At 42.5% G+C, this 20,080-nt stretch overlaps 1 protein-coding gene and 1 long non-coding RNA gene across 2 annotated transcripts in view; both read left to right on the top strand.

Annotated features, from left to right (window-relative positions):
* Positions 1-20,080, top strand: part of LOC23687834 (tachykinin-like peptides receptor 86C) — a 468,956-nt gene that overhangs the window by 273,315 nt on the left and 175,561 nt on the right. Inside the window, exon 6 of the mRNA XM_021857584.1 lies at positions 1,289-1,369. Within this exon, the coding sequence (XP_021713276.1) occupies positions 1,289-1,369 (81 nt within the window). The remainder of the gene's footprint in view (positions 1-1,288; positions 1,370-20,080) is intronic.
* Positions 18,876-19,995, top strand: LOC110681541. Its single transcript, XR_002503251.1, has 2 exons — positions 18,876-19,729; positions 19,868-19,995. It is a non-coding gene; the product is annotated as an uncharacterized LOC110681541 (long non-coding RNA).

Raw genomic sequence — 20,080 nt, 5'->3', positions numbered from 1 at the left:
TTACGGAAGTCCTAACAAGTGGGTTCTAATTTCATTGTCGGAGTAAACCCGCATATGAGTAACTTTGTAAATAAGTTAAACCTCATTCGATAAATTGAGAATTTAAAGACTTGGATTGAATTTGGAGTTCGAAATCGAGCTCGGGTTTGTATCCACTCCAAATCCAATCCAAATTCAATCCTAAATCGAATAAAATAACAATTACAAAATCAATGAATTGAATCTTGAGCTAGGTGGTTTTCCAACTTCACACGCTACTTTCAGACCATTACAGCAAACCTTCTTGGAAATTTGAAATTCCAACACGTATCGATGTTCTCGTGCGTCCAGCCGTTATCCTTCGCGAAATCCGCATGCAAATGATCTGACTCCGTTTCGCCTTCCATCATCATCAATCAAGCATCAGCACCGTGTTTCGAGACGAAAAGCTCGCTTTCTGCACAAAGACGTGTGCAGCCGTGCTTTCAAGCACGGAAATTGTGTTAACCAAATTGCTGCGTTTCACACCACCGAATGGAATCCAGTTCCTTTACCACTGAATGCCTTACGATCCAGATGCATTAGGTTCAGAATTGAATTTCAGGTTTTTGCCGTTTCCGCAGAATATCCGGAGGCGTTGGATGGAAGCTGATGGTTGAAATTACGGTACATTATTCTGGTTTGCGATAAGAATTTTTTGGCATCCGTAGCAGTGCTGCCAGATTAATGGTTTTGTGTTTTGAATTGACGATGTAAGAAGAAGCTATAAATCTGACATACAATGTTTCTGATGCCTTTCTGACGAAGTCTGTGAGGGTTATGAGTTATGAGAACATTATTCTATCGTCAAATTAGAATACCCTTTTTGGGGGTAATTGAATTACCATGTGCTCTGATGTCATTCACAACAACCATCATCAAGATGACAGCCAAAGTAACTTTGATTCAGAGTTTTTGCACAGATTAGCAGACGTAACACTTAGAACAAATTCCATTGAAATCCATCGCCCGTTTAACACCATTATCATCTGGTGATCAAATTGCACGAAATCCTGTTTTTTTTGCAACAAGGCCTGTAGATGGCGCTAGTGTTAAACGTCAAATACGAAGACAAACGATGCGTGCGCCTCTGGTTGTGAGATTTGTAACATTGCAAATTTCAAGTGATCGGTTAGTGAGTGATCGATGAAAATTTCATCAGTGTTACGTCTGTTTGTCTGTGGTTACCCCCAAATAATTTTTTCGTAATTTTGATGTCAATGTTTGTCTCTCACTTTCCTTCTGTCTCTTTCTTCCATTTCTCATCAAGATATCACAACGGAAAAACCAGGACCGTGTGCTACATGCTGTGGCCGGATGGGCGCTATCCGACCTCGATGGCAGATTACATGTGAGTAAAATTTGCTATTACTTGAACCGTAAGCTTATTTTGTTTCGGCAAATGGGAGCAGCAAAACGAAATTATGAATGCCGGTCGTCGGTCTGCCAGCGGAGTTAACCCAGTGAATTTTCGGCTGCTTTTGTGTTCTAGACTAAAGAAGAGAGCGTACCGCTGTTAGGCTCAGGTTTATTACCTTAATCCTTTGAAAGCCTTTTAGAAAATTTTTGAGCGTGGAGGATGTAGGATTCTGGCCTTGTCTGGCTTTCTAATTTACGTATGGCCTGCACTCGTAGCAAGGAAAATGCCTATAAGACCTTTAGGGCATGCAAAGAGCAATTATAGATAATTGTTTGAAATTTTAAACGGGTTGAATGTTATACAGCATTAATGTTGATTATTTGGCATAGTAGTTTTATGTATAGGCTTTCAAACATTTGCTTTTAAAACTTTTTTTCTCTCAAATTTAGTATGTCTAATGCTAAACATCATTCCCATTGCAGCAGCCTTACTTTGCATCTCAGAATGCGACAGATTTGTCCGAAATATTCCATGTAGCGCTGCTCGCCAAACGTAGTACCTGCGGCATAATAGATGCAAATTTTACGAATAGAAATGCTATAGGGCAAACCACTTACGATCCAAACGGAGATATTTCGGGTGCAATGATTCAACGTAAGCGTAGCAAGGAAGGCAAACATGGGAAAATAAATCCAATTAATGTTTCAAGCTGTTGAGGCCGACTTCAAAAGCTCAAAAATAAATATTCAAAGCTGGCTAGCTTGAAGCTCTCTCCACAGAAAATTATCATGAGTTGCTTGGAAACTTCTACTCAGAAGCTAGAAAGCTTCTCGACAGAAGCTCGGAGCATCTCCCCAGAAGCTCGGCAACTTCTCGTCAGAAGCTCGAAAGATTCTTATCAGAAGCTCGAAGGCTCGTCGGAAGCTTCTCGTCAAAAGATCGGAATCTTCTAGTCATATTCTCGGAAAACTATCGCCAGAAGCTTGGAAGCTTCTCGCCAGAAGAACGGAAGCTTCTCCCAAAGAGCTCGGAAGCTTTTCCTCAGAAGCTCGGAAACTTCTTGTCAAAAATTCAGAAACTTCTCGTTAAAAACTCGTAAGCTTATTGTCAGAAGCTCGAAAACTTCTCGTCAGCTTCTTGTCAGAAGCTTGGAAACTTCTCGCCAGGAGCTTGAAAGCTTCTCCTCAGAAGCTTGAAAAAGCTGCACACGAAGATTCCGTTGATTTTAACGATCACGAAACCCTCGTATGAGCGTTCGACTACTTCTTGGGTAGGGAATCGGCCCATTACTTGGATCGCCGTCGTCGCTGCTCTGTCCGCTACGCAATTGCCGTTATCGGGAGGAACCTGATACGGTTTTGCAATAACCGCAATGTCGCACTTTGTTTCCGTTGTAGACTGCCACAACAGTTGTTGTGCGGCGTTGCAATGATTGAGGTTCACCTGCGTCATCTTCATCATCATTTCTGTCCTCCCTTCGCCTTCTGATGGACTGTGGTGCTTCTTCCACGTTTCATTCAGACAACAGTGCACCCCTCACGTCGTATTCTATTGTAATCTCGTCCAGTTCTTTACATTCGATCACTGCTGTCGAAATTTCCGATTGCCACCGGTAGTGGCCGTGGGGGCAGTGGTGCTCGGGATGGGTTGTCCTCCATGACTGGTCCTGGCCGGAAATATTCGTGGGGAGAAACTCGACCCTTTGCTGCAGGAATTTCAATAACAACTCTTTGGTAAAACAGAAATTTTCCGAAGAAAATTCTGCTAAATGTGAACTATTTTAACCTGACTCTTATTGATTGGAATATTTATCAACAACTCTTTGTTAAGTGAAATCATTCTTCTAAACAACTCTTTGCACCATCGCCAAACCAAACCATTTCATTGAATTCATCAAGAACATGAATGGTAAGGAGAGGCAGATGGTGTATATTTCGTTGGCCGTACCTTTGGCGCTGACTACTGAATGCTTTTCAGTTGTTGCTTTCGCTCTCTGGTTCCGTTCGCTCTTCTTTGCTGCTCCAGATGATCCGTTCGATACGCCGTTCGATTTGTGAATGAGCTGGGAGCATTTTTGCATAAAATTCATGTTTATTTGTCAGATTTTTTACATAGTAACAATTTTTACATTTTAAGTGTTTGACCTTCAGGTCCTTCAGCTTTGATTTTTGTTGATTTTTGGTTTTGTTGTGAAATATATTTGGTTTTACCCTAGTGTAATTAATCGGCCTTTAAGGCTCTGGTAGTATTAAAGAAAGAAAAGAAAAGAAAATTTGATAACCTAACTACTACTATTTACACTACAAAAATGAGCTGGGAGCAAAACAACCACTGGTTTTATATGCTCCAGTCCCGTTCACCGATGGCGAGTGGTGGGGTTCTCGCCTTGTTGCTTCGTCGCACCGTTCGCTGCTCGCACGCGATTGTTTAAGGCTTTCGCGCTATTTTCGGTTGCGTTGCAATATGGTGAAAAGAGCTCCACCTATCCATCGTTGTGAGTAATTTATTTCTTTCAGAAGTCGACTATGTTTACGAGGTGGAGTCACGAGGCGAAAAATCATAGGGAGAAGACAGTATTGTTTGGGCAAATTCTAAGCGTGATATTATTGAAGAACTTTAGTTGTGTTTGAAATTCATTTATTAATTTATTATTCAACCTGAGCTTTTCTCTACAACTGCCTCCTGGGATAAGGCTCTCACGCTTGCCTCATTGCCCAGCGACTTCGTGACGAGCTCCCGGCAGGCCGAATTCTATTCGACGGATATTTTTTGAGGTCAAAGAGCATGTCACCTTTCTGGGTGCGCCTGGTTCTCACCACGTTTTCACCCAGCTTCTTCAGCTCAGGATCCTCCCTTACTCTCCTGATAATCGCCGCGTATCCTGTCTTGTCACTTGCCTCAATGACAAGAGCATCGCCCTTGAACCTCTCACGAGGTGACCGTCGCATTTCATTCTTCTTCGGTTCCTTTCTTTTCCTATTCTATTTTATTTTTATTTTATTTTAGGAGTAGGGAATCTTTTCGCATCAACAGATTAACAAATCCAAATGATACAATTGACTTAAAACTAATAAACAAATATCTGTTAAATAACATTCAAATCTTACGAATAACACAATAATTGCTTAATTATTTTCTTAATAGTAGATCTAGACAAATTAAAATCAAACACATTATAACACTTGTTGAATACACGATACATACTAGCTAAAGGAGAATTATAACAGTAATTAGTTCTCGATCCCGGTACGCGAAGAAAGTCGTTGGTGCGCAAAATTCGACTACGGATGTTGATGTTCAATTGGCACAGTTTATACGAGAAGTCAGCAGGTCAGCGATAAATGTCGCTTTCGATACATTTCGTCGCACTTCAAGGAGATCTAGGTTTATTAGTTTACAGCGATCTTCGTAGTTCGGGAGGTTCAGCGGGTCATTCCAAGGCAATAATCTTAAAGCGAATCTTAAAAATTTTCTTTGAACTGATTGAATCCTGGCGACACCATTTTTATAAAAAGGAGACCAAATAATCGACCCATATTCAAGGGTTGAGCGAACTAAGGAACAGTATAGAGTTTTCAGACAATACACATCTTTAAACTGTTTAGTGATACGGAAAATAAAACCTTATTGAGCTGAAGCTTTTGTGGTCACATAAGAAATATGATCTTTGAAAGAAAGTTTCGAGTCTAATAGAACTCCAAGATCTTTTACGACAGATTCTCTGTTCAAAACGGTACCATGTAAGATATAGTCTCTGATAATGGGATTCTGTTTGCGCGTAAATGTTATAACTGAGCATTTTGAAGAATTTAAAATCATTCTATTTGAAGTGCACAATCCGAAAAAATGTTGAGTTGATCTTGAAGAAAGTCTGCATCAGCTTCAGTCTTAATAGTTAAATAGAGTTTGAAATGATCAGCGAATGACAGTTTGTAACAGCTTAGAAGAAGATTCACGTCGTTGAGGTACAACAAGAAAATCAGCGGCCCAAGATGACTTCCTTGTGGGACTCCTGATGTCACGGTAAACGAAGATGAGAGGGGCGTTCCTATTTTAACAAACATGGATCGATCCGTGAGGTACGATTTGATCCATATAAGGAAGAAACCGTTGAAGCCGAGACGATTAAGCTTAGCTACTGCAATTTGATGGTTTACTTTATCGAAAGCGGCTGAAAAGTCTGTATAAATGGCATCAGTTTGGTTTCCGCCCTCCATTTCACGGAGAATCGAGTTGGTGTAGAGAACTAAGTTACTCATCGTTGATCGTTTCGGTGTAAAACCGTGTTGATCTTCGGCAATCAAATTGGAGCAATGATGCATCATGTATTCTAAAACCAGCTTTTCAAACAGTTTAGAGGCGGCGCTCAAGGAGGCGATTCCACGATAGTTCGATACAACTCTTTTGTCTCCTTTTTTAAAAACAGGAAATACATAAGATGTTTTCCAATTCTTGGGGAATACACCGCTTAATAATTGGTTGAAAATCGTTGCTAAAGGTAATGATATCGATGATATGTATTTACGGATTACAATTGAAGGAATCCCATCTGGGCCAGGACTCGTTGATATCTTTAAATGATTTCCAGTGTAGGGATAGTGAAAGGCAAGGAATGAAATAATTCAAATTTAATAAGGATTTGCTCGATGTTGAAGAAAAGATACTGATTCAGATCACAGTAGGCAGTTGTTTCCGAGTATGAAAAGCAGAAGTCAGTTTGTTGGTATGTTTTGGGGAAAATAAACGTGTTTCTGTGAAACGAGTGAAAATTGGTGTTTGAAATATAAAAAATATCACCGAAACCGTGTGAAAAATAGGCCTGAAAAAAGACAGTTCACTACATCAACCATTTCAGTGGAAATAGGAGATATTTGTTCGAATGCAGGATCTTGAGGAACATTGGAAGCCGCATTTAGGATATTGAGATCGGGAAGGTGTTCAGCGACAAATACGCTTTGAAAGTGTAGGCGAAACAATTCTGCAATGACTCCGACAGAGGACGCTTCCACGTTGTTACACACCATGGTAGACGGAAGACCATCTTCTTTGCGTTGTTTGTTCACATGCTGCCAGAAACTTTTGGGGTTAAATTTAAGTTTTTCCTCATGCCATTGATTGTAACATAGCGACGTTTGTTACGGGCATTTCGGTGTTTTGTGTAAACCGTTAGGGCATGCCGTTTCTTAGTTTTTAATCTCCTCAAAGCAGAATTGAACCAAGCTGGATGATTAGATCGCTTCACGATCTTAATAGGGACGAATTGATCAATCGAATATAGAACGACATTTGAGAAACGAACAGTCGCAGCATTTGCGTCGCAATCAAACAGTAGTTCGTTCCAGTTGATACTGGCCAGAAATTCATTCATGGATCGATAGTCGGCTCTGTTATAGTCGTAATAGATTTCTTCCACCGTTGCAATTGAGCTCTGCATAGATGCCTTGAGAGCGAGTTGTAGATGAGGATGATGCCTGCTAGTCTTCACCAATGGCGCTGGGGCTTCAAAGACGTCAGAGATATACAAAAGTTCGTTACTGACAAAGACGAGGTCCAACACTCGGCCGTTACTATTTGTCACTCCGTTGATTTGCGCCAAACCGGCAGTGCTGTAACCGTCAAGTAATTTACAGGAAAGTTTGTGAACAACAGATCGATTAGAATCGGGATGCAAAAAGCCTGAACTGTTTAACTTCCACTCTATTTTTTTTTCCTTCTAAGCAATGGGGGGATAATCTGCTCAACAGACTCCGGACCGAGGTCCGGCAGTGTGGGGTTGGGGACCATTTACTACGTACAAGCAGTAAACAGGACTACACCCCGACCCACTAAACCATTTCCATTGCCGCCAAACCCTTCGTCTCTCCGGGACCACCGAGAAGGCATTGCTTCGGAGAGGGGCTATTGCACATCGCATCCTCCAGGTTAGCTGTGTAGCCATGCAGCAACGAACATCGATGACACGCTTATGGGGGTCCACCAAGGTAGCATGCTGGCGCATTGCCAGCTTCCCGGGTGGTCCTCACCTCCCGTTGTCCGCTGAAGGCTGCAGGGTCGACCACTAAGCCCGCGCCCAGCTGCACCGCAGGTATTAAGAACTGATACTGCGGGCTTCGCAATTTGACCTACTGAAGGCTCAGGCCCTATCAGCTAGCACCAGCTGGGATTGCTGACGAAGGGGCCTCCACCTGCCCCGAACGACCAGAGGCTCGTATCCACCCAGTAGGCCGGCGCTACAACAGCAGCGCTACCAGGATGTTCTCCCCGCGGCCACTTAATCGCTGTAAGGGTCGATTTCGACCGTAGGGCACCGGTATGACCTACGTAGCCGACTGCGAACCCTTGGACCACCTGTTGTTTAGCGTCTGCACTAGTCACTCCGCGAGTCCACACGCCCGCTCCTTTGGAGTTCCGAGACGATGTGGGTGATAGCCGATGAAACGGCATTCCAGCCAAACTCGTCTTCAACACACCAAATTGTCCGGAGTCGTGTCCCGACCGCATGTGGCAAACATGCGGTCACGCATTGTGCGAAAACGCGGGCACACGAACAAAAAGTGTTCCGCCGTTTCCTCTAAACCTGCACAAACTGGACATTCGGGAGAACCCGCATGACCGAACCGGTATAGATACTGTCTAAAGCATCCATGGCCCGAAAGGACCTGTGTTAGGTGGAATGTTAGTTCCCCATGGCGCCTATTGACCCAGATATCTAACCTCGGAATCAACCTGTGAGTCCACACTCCCTTGGTGGAACTGTCCCACGCACGCTGCCATTTGACCATGGAGGTCAGTCTGGCAGTCCTGCGTATGCCTCTTGTGCCGCGCCTTTCGAAGCACTCTATGTCTTCCATGATAAGGATACCAATAGGCATCATACCGGTGATGACACAGAGTGCATCGTGTGACACGGTACGATACGCGCTCGCAACCCTCAGGCACATTAGCCTATAAGTACTCTCTAGCTTGCTACGGTAGCTATCGGTACTCAAAGCCGTGCCCCAAGCCGGGCCACCATACCTCAGTATGGACGAGGTGACACTGGCCAGAAGCTTACGCTTACTGGCGTACACCGCAGAGCTATTGGACATCATCCGGGACAGTGCCACAATAGCTGTGGAGGCTCTCTTGCAGGCATAATCGACATGGCTACCGAAGGTAAGCTTGTCGTCGATCATCACCCCCAAGTGTTTGACGGAGCGCTTCGAAGTGATTGTGCAGTCGCCCACACTGATCACCGCTTGCTGCACCGCCTTGCTGACAACAACAGCCTCAGTTTTGTGGTGAGCCAATTCCAGTTTCCTGGAGCTCATCCACTCCTCCACAATTGCGATCGAGTCTGCAGTCAATTCCACTTCTTCGATCGATTCACCGTAGACCTCCAGCGTAATATCGTCGGCAAAGCCAACGATGACCACACCCGCCGGGAATTTTAATCTCAACACCTCGTCGTACATGACATTCCATAACACCGGACCCAGGATGGAACCTTGCGGGACTCCTGAGGTTATGTGAAAGCACTTCCGACCCACCTCTGTGTCATAGACTAATACCCGATTCTGGAAGTAACTTCCGAGAATCTTGTACAGGTACTCGGGTATCCCCAGACGCAGGAGCGCATCAGCAATAGCCGCCCAACTGGCACTATTAAATGCGTTCCTTACATCCAGAGTCACTACTGCGCAGTAGCAAATACCCCTCCTCTTACGCTGGAGTGCTATCTCAGCGGTTTTCTTAACCGTCAGAATAGCGTCTACAGTGGACCTCCCTTTCCGGAAGCCAAACTGGTTGCTTGAGAGACCATTTACACCCTCGGTGTACCTCGACAGTCTGTTGAGGATGATCTTCTCGAGCACTTTCCCCACCGTGTCAATCAAGCATATTGGTCTATACGCCGACGGGTCACCATGTGGTTTCCCCGCCTTTGGCAATAGTACCAGGCTCTGCCTCTTCCACGCATCTGGAAATACTCCCTCGTCCAGGCATATCTGCATAGCAGATCTGAACATACCGGGAGCCTCCAAGATTGCGACTTTGAGGGCCAGGTTTGGAACTCCGTCCGGACCTGGTGCCTTCCCCATGCTTAGGGATTTTGCAATCCCTACAAGTTCCTCATCGGTTACTCTATCCTCATCGCCAGCCCCAATCCCCGGCTGTCCTACAAAAGGAGGCCATGGGCTAGGGTTGTGGCGCGGGAAGAGCCTCTCGATGATCCCCTCCAGCATCTGTGGAGATTGCTCCGTAGGAGCAATTGCACCTCTTGTCTTCGCTATAACGATCCTGTAGGCATCACCCCACGGGTTCGCGTTGGCACTCTGACAGAGTCCCTCGAAGCAGGCCTTTTTGCTTGCCCTTATCTCGGACTTCAGCGCGACTTTGGCAGCGGTGAAGACCGCCCGTCGTTCTTCACGCTCCTGCTCAGTACGTGCTCGCAGCATCCGTCTCCTGGCCCGTAGGCAGGCACGGCGCAGGTTCGCAATAGCTTGAGTCCACCAGTACATCGGTAGTCTCCCATTCCTAGGGTGGACTTTTCTAGGCATGGTCGCATCGCATGCACGCGTAAGCACCGCTACCAGTTCGTCCCCGCTTAGGCCGAGTAGGTTACGCTCACGGTGGAGCGCCTCCCTAAGTACATCATCATTGAAGTACGATGTCTTCCACCTACGAGGGCTTGGCCTTGACCTAGCCGCTTCCTCAACCCACTGCCTGCTGTTGTTGTAGTCGATACTGTAGCGAACCTCCAGGTGGTCGCTGTGAGTGTAGGCATCGTCTACCCTCCAGTTCGAACTACTCGTTAGGCCAGGACTACAAAAAGTAACTTCCACTCTATTGAAGGAATATTAAAGTCATCTATTATCATGATACTGTCATTGATGCCCATTTCATTGAATACCCAGGTGAGCGAATTTAGATGAGCATCGATAAGTTCGGAGTCATGGATACGGTCGGGCGGAAAGTAAACTACGCATACGTACAAGGTCCATCCTGCGATTGTAATAGCAACCCAAAATTGCTCAACTCCGATGCCAGAAGGAGGGAAAATGATGCGAGACTTAAACATGGAGCTAACTGCTAGAATAACTCCACCTCCTGAACGTTTGACACTATTGGAGGATGAACGGTCACATCGATATACGGAATAGCTAGGACCAAAAATTTGTTGAGAGAGTGTTTTGTCATTGAGCCATGTTTCAACCAATGCGATCATATCGTAGCTAGTATCGCAGCAGGCTAAAGAGTAATCAGCCAAAGTTGTGTTCATCCCGCCGACATTTTGGTAGTACATCTCCAGGATAACTTTGTTGGATGACACGCGACAACTTGAAGTAGATCCGGGATCAATAGTAGGAGAAGTAGAATCGTCGTCGTTGAGCTGAAGAAGAGGAATTCCGTACAGCTTGGGTGCAGTATTCTGTCCAGCTTCGGCAAGACATATACCACTGTTCGACTTACCTGACGAAGCAGGAAGGTGTTCAGAGTGGTATGCACGGATGTCTTCCGAGTCTTCAGAATGGCCGCCGGATTGGGTGATGGAAGTGGCAGAACGGTTGATAGGCTGTAAATGTGAATCTCCATTCAAATTTGGTGCGGCATCATCGCTAGCTACGGCAAGACATATACCACTGTCAGACTTACCTGATAAAACAGGAAGCGCGGCTAAGTGGTATACACGGGAATCACGGTTTTCATCGGATGGCGTACGGTCGATTGCAGGACTAACGTAGTGGTTGAGCTGCAGATAGGAACCTCCATTCAAATTTAGCGCAGTATCGACCCTGGCTACGGCAAGACATATACCACTGTAGAGCTTACCTGACAAAACAGGACGTATGGCAAAGTGGTACGCACAGATGTCTTCAGGATCAACGGATGGTGAGAATAAAACAGAAGGATAATCGGTGTGGCAACCAGGTTGTATATTATTCGTAGCTGGACATTCGTTTGAAGTGTAGATGCAGTCATTGTTTTGTCGGTTTTGAACAACAGCACGTTCAAAATACTGAAAGTTGGATTCTCCATTCAGAAAGGGTGTAGTGTCTTTCTCAGCTTCGGCGGGACATATACTATTCAAACGCTTACCTGACGAAACAGGGAACGTCGCACAGTATTTCGATCGGCCGAAATCGTGAACTTAATTCTGTAGCACCTTTAAACGTGATTTTTTCGGAATAGTGTCTTCGGACGAAAATTTTCTAAAAATATAGCGCATATATTGACGGTAAATGTTAGTTCGCAACTTTGCCACGGGCGGCGCTGCGAAAATATTTTTTTTGAAATGACGATCTTTAAATATGATGTCTTCGGCAAAGTTGTAGATAATTCAAATACAAACAACTTTGCCAAAGACACCTAGTGTGTATTCAGCCGCATTTCCAAAATAGGGAGTATTTTATGAACGACCCCCTAAAACTTGTTTTTCTCCGATATTTTGAAAATGCGAAGATTCCGGTAGCAACAATGTTCTACAAAATTATGTAAACAGTCAAAATGAATCATTCTCTAGAAGACACTAGGTTTCTAAAGACCAAGGAAAAGCAGTTATAACCATTTAAGTGCAAAAATCAGTCATTTTTGGGGTCCGTGTATTTATTCGGGTGGCAGCTGGTGGCAGATGAAACCTAGTAGGGTTAAAAATACATCATTCGTAATTGTAAATGTCGATAGTGTCATTAGTATCCACGAGTATCCCTTTTACTTAGAGGAAGTTTCATCAATGACTCTTATTACCCTGAAGTACTTAGTTATGTGATGGGAAGAGGGCTATGTGACTCCAAACTTCTTCTCTTTCTTCTCCTTGACACATTCTTCATCTTTATACACACACTCAATAGGTTCCAAATACTTTTAAGAAGAAAGTTCTCAATTAGTCTTTACAAAATGACTCATCATACAACTATTTTTCGCTTGCAGTTTCAGCTATTTTTCGTACATAGACACTATAGTAAGTGCAAGCTATGCAAATTCGGTGAAATATTCTGTTGAGAAAAGAATAAATCATTGAATCACTATTCTGTGAATCAAATAAGTGTTTAAATGTTAACGCAGTTCTTATGGTTGCAACACTCATTTACAAAATGTTCTGATATTGAGGCACTTGCCTGATTTTGGATTTGAATTTAATACATCACTTAATTTGCTACTCACCGCATCGTTCTTGCACGTGTCATGTAGTAAACACTAGCCTGCTAGTTTATCTTTTTGGTCTTTTAGTGCTATTATTCGACCAATTAAGCGTGTCATCTGTATAATGCTAACACGCAGAGCGAATTAAAGAGCTATTTGGTTACTTGGGATGTACGAAAAAACGCAAAAATCTCAAGTGAAAAATAATTGTAGGGCGAGTCATTTCGTAAAGCGTCTTTTCAGGAGATTGAGAACTTTCTTCAAAAATGTATTTGGAACCTATTGGTTGTGCGTAATGATGAAGAATGTGTCAAGAAGAAGAAAAAGAAGAAGTATGGAGCCACATAGCTCTCTACCCATCATATAACTAAGTACTACAGGGTAATAAGAGTCATTGATGAAACTTCCTCTAAGTAAAAGGGATACTCGTGGATACTAAGAACACTATCGACATTTACAACTACTAATGATGTATTTTGAATCCTACTAGGTTTCATCTGCCACCAGCTGCCACCCGAATAAATACACGGACCCTAAAAATGACTGATTTTTGCACTTAAACGGTTATAACTGCTTTTCCTTAATCTTTAGAAGACTAGTGTCTTCTAGAGAATGATTCATTTTGACTGTTTACATAATTTTGTAGAACATTGTTGCTACCGGAATCTTCGCATTTTCAAAATATCGGAGAAAAACTAGTTTTAGGGGGTCGTTCATAAAATACTCCCGTATTTTGGAAATGCGGCTGAATACACACTAGGTGTCTTTGGCAAAGTTGTTTGTATTTGAATTATCTACAACTTTGCCGAAGACATCATATTTAAAGATCGTCATTTCAAAAAAAATATTTTCGCAGCGCCGCCCGTGGCAAAGTTGCGAACTGACATTTACCGTCAATATATGCGCTATATTTTTAGAAAATTTTCGTCCGAAGACACCATTCCGAAAAAATCACGTTTAAAGGTGCTACAGAATTAAGTTCACGATTTTGGCCGATCGAAATACTGTGCGTCGCTTGTTCCGGTAAAACTGGATACGGGTGATATAAATTGGTGTTCACTAAATCCTGGGAAGGCGGGAAAAAACTCCGTTTGTTGGATTTGGCTCGAGAGTACGGACAGATATTCCCTCAGGCCAATACCACGGATCGCCGACCACGTTCGAAATCGATTTACTAACCGTTACTTTGAATGAGACAAATGAAAGGTCGTCGGCAGTTTTCCCGCGTGGAACGAGCTTGATCACATTTACTAATGACGAGTGAGTATTTGAAATCTCGCATACATAGAGCTTCACTTCCTCTTCGGATTCATCCGGTGCAAATGGTGTCACATAAAATGATTCTGATTCATTGGATAGCTGAGTGGTTTTTGCAACTTTCAGTGGAATTGAAGGCGGTTTGGACGAGTTATCACGATGATTGCCACAATTGTTCAGCGAGCTTGCGCTAACAGTAGCAATCTTGTCAACAGTAGACTCAGTCGGATTCTGGATTCCATCGGTAGTTTGAGAAGATGAAGGTTTGTTTGAAGGGACAATCGATCGCTTGTCGGGAGCACCAGGGGTAGACACATTTGTTCGAGATGTATTCCTACTGGTTCCGGCATTGCTGGTTGGGTTCTCTATTATCTGCACTCGTTTGCTACTCCCAACAACAAACTTATCAGGTTGACCCGAGATAGAACTATTGATCTCGTCTAAAACCTCGAAGAATGATGTATCATCACAAGATCGAGAGCAATTGATTGGATCGTCCAAAGAGAGTTCATTGATGCTATGCAAAAACGAGGATTGTTGTTGGTAATAATTATCTGGCTTCGATTGTCTTTGACATCCGTTTAGGCTTTTGCTAATTTTACGAAGATTATCGCCGTAATTTCCAAGTCTCGTGTCTATGGAATCAGTACGAATCAGCAATTCTCGATTACTTTTTCAAACCGACGTAAGTAACTTTCATACGGTTTTGAAAAAAATAATTCAGAAGAATCACAACCTGTCTTCTAAAACTGTTTCAAAATTAATCACCTTTTTAACATGTTTTCGACGTTTACATTTCGTAAATTTTGCATACAGTGAGCTCGCGTTCAAAAACTATGGAGTTCCTATTATTTCACACAAGAATTTTATGAAAAAATGATAAGCCGTTTCATTCAGTTACTTGCGACGTTTTTCTACCAGTGTAAAATCGACTCAATTAGTGTTTTGTTTTGATTCGTGGTTAAGTCACTTTGTCTCTCCATACAGCGGGGCGGCGAAAGTAGTGGTTAGGTTGCGAAAGTTAAAAATCTTACTTTCGTCGTTTTGAAAATCCGGAAATTAAACGTTTCAAAAGTGAAAAGTTGAGTTGGTACAGAGCGGTACGTGTAGAATTCCGCCTGCTTAACACGTAGGATCGATAAAGTAAGTTTGTATACTTTTTTGACTTGAGTCTGTATGAATAAGTTTTCGAGAATTCACGTAGAGCCTTCATGATCGTTTTTTCTCTATCATAAACTGCTGGATCAAAGTTTAAACAACAGGACTCGCAGAACCAAAATAATCCAATTTTGGCTGACCATGAGGAGAATTGCGGTTTGGTCATTCCGACGCAACCAAAATGAAACATCTTGCCGCATGCTCCGCTGCAATTAATAAAGCTTCCAGAGTCCAAGCGATTTAAGCAAACTTGACATAAATCCATCCTTCCGAAATTTCAGCAAGTGCGAGAAGCTAGTTGTAACGCCTTTGGGTATGCAGACACCTAAAGCGGTTGAACGAATATTGCAAAGTCGCTTGTATGCAATATCTTGCACAGTTTCCAATAAAATCTGGCAGATGGCGCTTCGAAAGGAAAAATGAGCGAATGTGGGTGTTGTAGCGGGTAAACAAATAGCAATTTGATGGCACAAAATATCACTAGTACAGCGGCCACACACAAAAACGAATTTTTTACGAAAGTAAAGCTTATGGCAAACCCTCCGATTCTATTATTTTAGGTCGGGCATAATTTTCTATCTATATAAATAAAAATGGAGTGGTGTTTGTATGTCACGAAATAACTTGAGAACGGATCAACGAATTGATGTAAGTTTTTCACTGTTGCACTCGACAAGGGATGCGACGTGTTCGTGCAAGGAAAAAGTTTGGGAAAGTCTCCGGAATAATCGGGAAAACGGGAGAAGACTCAGGTGTCATTTTGTATGGGGATTACATGACGTTTTGCAACAGCCTACTTGATGGCAAGACGAAGTTTGCCGGGACCACTAGTATATAATATATAATATACGTTATACGGCCCAAAATAGTCCACTCCGGTATATCTAAACAGTCGCTTAAAGGACGCCAGTCTCGCTTAGTGGCGACGGACCCATTTTCGCTGCTGTGGGTATGGCTTTATACACCTTGCACTATGTGCATCGCTTTCTCGCTGCTCGAACTTGAACACTTAAGGTGAAACAGTTTTAAATCAACTTCTAAGATTGCACTTAAACTTTAAAGGCACAAATCTCGCGAATAAAGCATCCAACAACTGTGCACTTTTTATTTTGGCTTTGTGCACTAGCAGAAAGCTTAAAATAAGAAGATCAGAAACGTTCTCCAACTATTTCTCTGGTTTAGTACCTTTGAAAACGTGAGTAGGGGCACAAGTCGGCCATTGTGCCAGCCATCTTTGGATTCTGAGCTGTTTCACCTTAAGCGTGGTACGTAGAATCTTTGACGAACTTCGTTGACCACGGTCTCGTTGTTCGCATGACAGAATCGATTGTTGTTCGATGGTACCAATCCAATTAACGACGTGTTCTTTTGCCAAAATGATGGGATATTTCGCGTCGCAGGCTGCATAGTCACTGTGAGTTATACGGCCATCTATACGAAGAATCCCATCTGTGTCCATCACCGGCGTCAATTTCAGTAGTGGGCTTATTTTCTCTAATCTTTTCAGCTTCGTTATGTATGTTTGCGTGTTGTACTTAAAGGTAGCTACCTCGTCCGGAAATGCATCAGACTGCACCAGTTTCCAAAGGGTACGTTCCACTTGCTGCAGTTCTAGCATCAGAAGTTCTCTTTGCGTTGCTGGTAATCTTTTGTAGCGTTGTTTCAAGTTAGCTACGAAACGAAGTAAGAAGTTTTCAAAATTCAACGTCCGCAAAGCTGTTTTTCCTTTACTTGTTTCCAGCGATCATCAACATACAGTTTTTTGAATGTCGGACAGTTCGCAGCCTGATGACCTCCTCCGCCACAATTTGGGCAGGGCGTTGATGGCTTGGTTCTCTTTGTTGGAGCGTACTTGTGTTGCGTGTATTCTAGACGAGAAACATCTAGTTCGACTTTCCTTTGATTTGATGCTGCAAGGGCATTCACAAAGGCCTTATAGTGATTTGCGCCGATAGTACAAACCCCCGTCTTCAATGGAGTGGACGTAATCTGCACGTTGCTCCGGTCAACTGAAGTCCCAGTGTTTGTGTGCTTGACGCTGTCAGCTTCAGAAGTTTGTATTTTTGTGTAATGTACTCCTTCTCGCGCTCCAGATTCTCTAGGGTAGCTTGCTGGATCTTTTCTCGCAAGAGGCGTTCTTCCTCGAGGCGCTGCATCTCACGAGCCAGTCTTGCTCGTCCGTCCAGCAATTGAGATCTATTTAGAGATTCAAGTGCAGGAAATACAGATCGCAGAACAAAATGACTTCAAGTGAACTGTTTTCTGGGTCATTCCGGCGCAGGAAAAGTGATATCACTTCTTACAACCTTCGCACTACACCATGAACACCTCGGCCTTGTTTGGACGATCGCAGGCACCACAATCCCTTTCATCTGCACGCTCCTCGTCAACAATGGATGGTTCGAAATTAGCCTCCGATGACTACACGGATGCTTTCTCACGATGAACGTCATCATTTTAGAGGTTAGCCGATTCTTCTGCTGTAGCTCGATTCCGCAACCATGTCTGCCGTACAGCCGATCTCCGATTCATGGTCCGTAAGTTTTTTAGTTTTGTGTTGGTGTGATTTCCAATGTCTTTGAGTAACTCGATTTTTCCGCAGAGTATCGCTAAAGCTGCTATATTTATTTATTAATTAAATGCGACTGGAATCGATTTCAGTATAGTTACTTACAACTTATGTCCAAATAATATTCCACAACTTACAGAACACCTGAAGAGTATATAATTGTAGGGAGTCTAAAACTAAGTAATGGGTTGCATATAATGTTATAAAAAGAAAAAATCAAAAAATATACTTTCACTTGTGTTGACGAAGTTGACAGTTCGAGACCAGAAGTACTGACAGATCAAAGATACACGGAGAACCGAAACAACTCAAAATTGAGATAAAAAGTACTTAAAAAGGAGTACTTTACCAACACTCCTGAATTAAGTACATTTTTGTTCTGATAATTAGGTACTTTTGACGTAATGTAAGCGTATATCCAATACAACTAATTTTTGAGTTATTTCAAAGTTATTATTTCGAATTTTCATTGAGTGTTCTATGCGCGCTCTGAAAGTACCCAAAATTAAGTCTTGACGCCAAACTCAATTTTGGATGAAAAAATATTATCTGCGCCATTTTAATTTCTGACTGCCAATGTGAGCGAAGTTCCTGAACAAATTCAGTAAGTGTTGATGTTTTTAATATAATTAATGTTTATTTACTACGGTTTTCTTATGTTTACATTTACAGCTTCAACAAACATGTTTACATTTACAGCTTCAACAAAAATGTGAAGGCTAACCATCAAGTTCCCAGAGGTATCCTAATCCGTAAGTAATATTTTATAATGCTTTATTCAATTGATTAACATAACATTTATGTATTATTTTACTTTTCATGCAGGTAATCCCGATGAAAATATTCTTGTTCGAGCTACCGTTTAGATGACGAAAAATGAATCGATTTCCGGACATTTATAGGCGACCAAAGCACGGGGCTGGATAGCATTATTCTTCTGGATTTTTAATTATTGTATAAAATATTAATGAAATCTAAAATTAGAAAAATAAAATGTCAATATGCATTTTTACTTACATTAACGTGAAGATGCATCGAAGCCAAACCTCGAATTTTCAAGAGCACAAATCTAGAGAACCAGACAACCGTTTGTGCTGAAAATGCTACTCACTGGTCACTAGCTGGTGGGGACCAATCGATTAAGTTTTCAGCTCAAACGGGAGTTTGGTTCTCCAGATTTGTGCTCCTGAAAATTCGAGGTTTGGCTTCGATGCATCTTCACCTTAAACAAGAATCACAACTGATTTTTATATGAAATATGATTTTACAAAACACTCCGTTTTGAGTAAATTTTGCATGAAATTCGCTCTTCCCGCAGTAGTTATTTTTTCTCAAAATGGCATATATGTGGAATGATTCAAAAATGAATACTTTGAAAAGAATTCAAATTTGAATCATTCCACTTAGGTGTCAAGATGGATAAAAAAGACCTAATTTTGGGTTGTTTCGGTTCTCCGTGTAGAAGAGAAGTGAAAAACAGAAAGGGCTATACATGTTATAACAGTTATAGGACGTGAAGCTAGCCGCCTACAGTTATGTTTCGATTTTCTGTCTCTATCGGTTTATGTTTCATGTTGCGTAGAATTGTCTTTGTGTAGAAGGTAGAACGTAGAGAGGTGAAATTAAATTTGTGTTTAGTTTATGTTCAGTCTTCGTAGTAAACGGTTCTGATGAAATTGATGTAGTGTTTCTATGGAATAAAGTTAATGCTAAGGCTAGAAGGAAGAAAATAAAACTGTGTTCTGTGTAAGAGTGACCGATTGTTTCGCTGAATTCGAAACTGGAGGAAATACCGAAGTATCCCTGCTAGCTGCTATCGCACCGCCGTCGTGATTATCGCCATCGCAATCGTCACTTGCAAAGGGTGAAAAACTGGAAGGAAGGATAACAGCCATCCGATCAGCTGTTGACAACATCGTTCTCAGCAAGTGACACCGTAGGAATTTCTGGGACGGAACGCAATAGGTAAGGTCACAACATTTGGTGCCGTGACCAGGATTGCGCTCCAAGGAAGCGACGGCACGTTAGCTACTCCATTTTATGGTTCGAGGACAAAAGGATATCTACATAATACGGAATTCAGGAACACAATTGAGCTCGCCATTTGCATCACAATCAATCGCCACAGTCTTATTGGAAAAGCCCATCTTTACTCGTTCAATGGTTCAGCAAGACGCCATAGCTACGTGATCCTGGAGAAACCAGTAGATATTGAAAATGAATTGCCTGTTTGACAGGCTCACAAGGTGAGTACCTGTCCAACAAATTTAATATACGATTTCATATCTACCTGGTCGTTTTTCTCTCTGTGCATTCTCTACATTTCATAAACTACACACCACTACCATCTGGATTTTGTGGTTCGTCATTACCGTACAAGAAAGACTGGATAACGGAAGGAAAGGCTTTCGTCCGTTGGATAACTATCTGAAGGCATTGGCTCTGCTGGTCATCAACGCAGCAACATTCAGGACCAACGACACGATAAAGGGAACAATAAAGGATGAAATCACACATTGCTTATTAATTTACCGACTGCTGAGCCCTGGACCTTTAGCGGAACTTGTTGGATAATTTGGGTTGTATTCCACCTGGGA

This window comes from Aedes aegypti, chromosome 1 (genome assembly GCF_002204515.2).
Source record: "Aedes aegypti strain LVP_AGWG chromosome 1, AaegL5.0 Primary Assembly, whole genome shotgun sequence".
Lineage (NCBI taxonomy): Eukaryota > Metazoa > Arthropoda > Insecta > Diptera > Culicidae > Aedes > Aedes aegypti.
The sequence above is the reverse complement of the archived record's forward strand: the minus strand, read 5'-3'. Positions and strand labels throughout refer to the sequence as shown.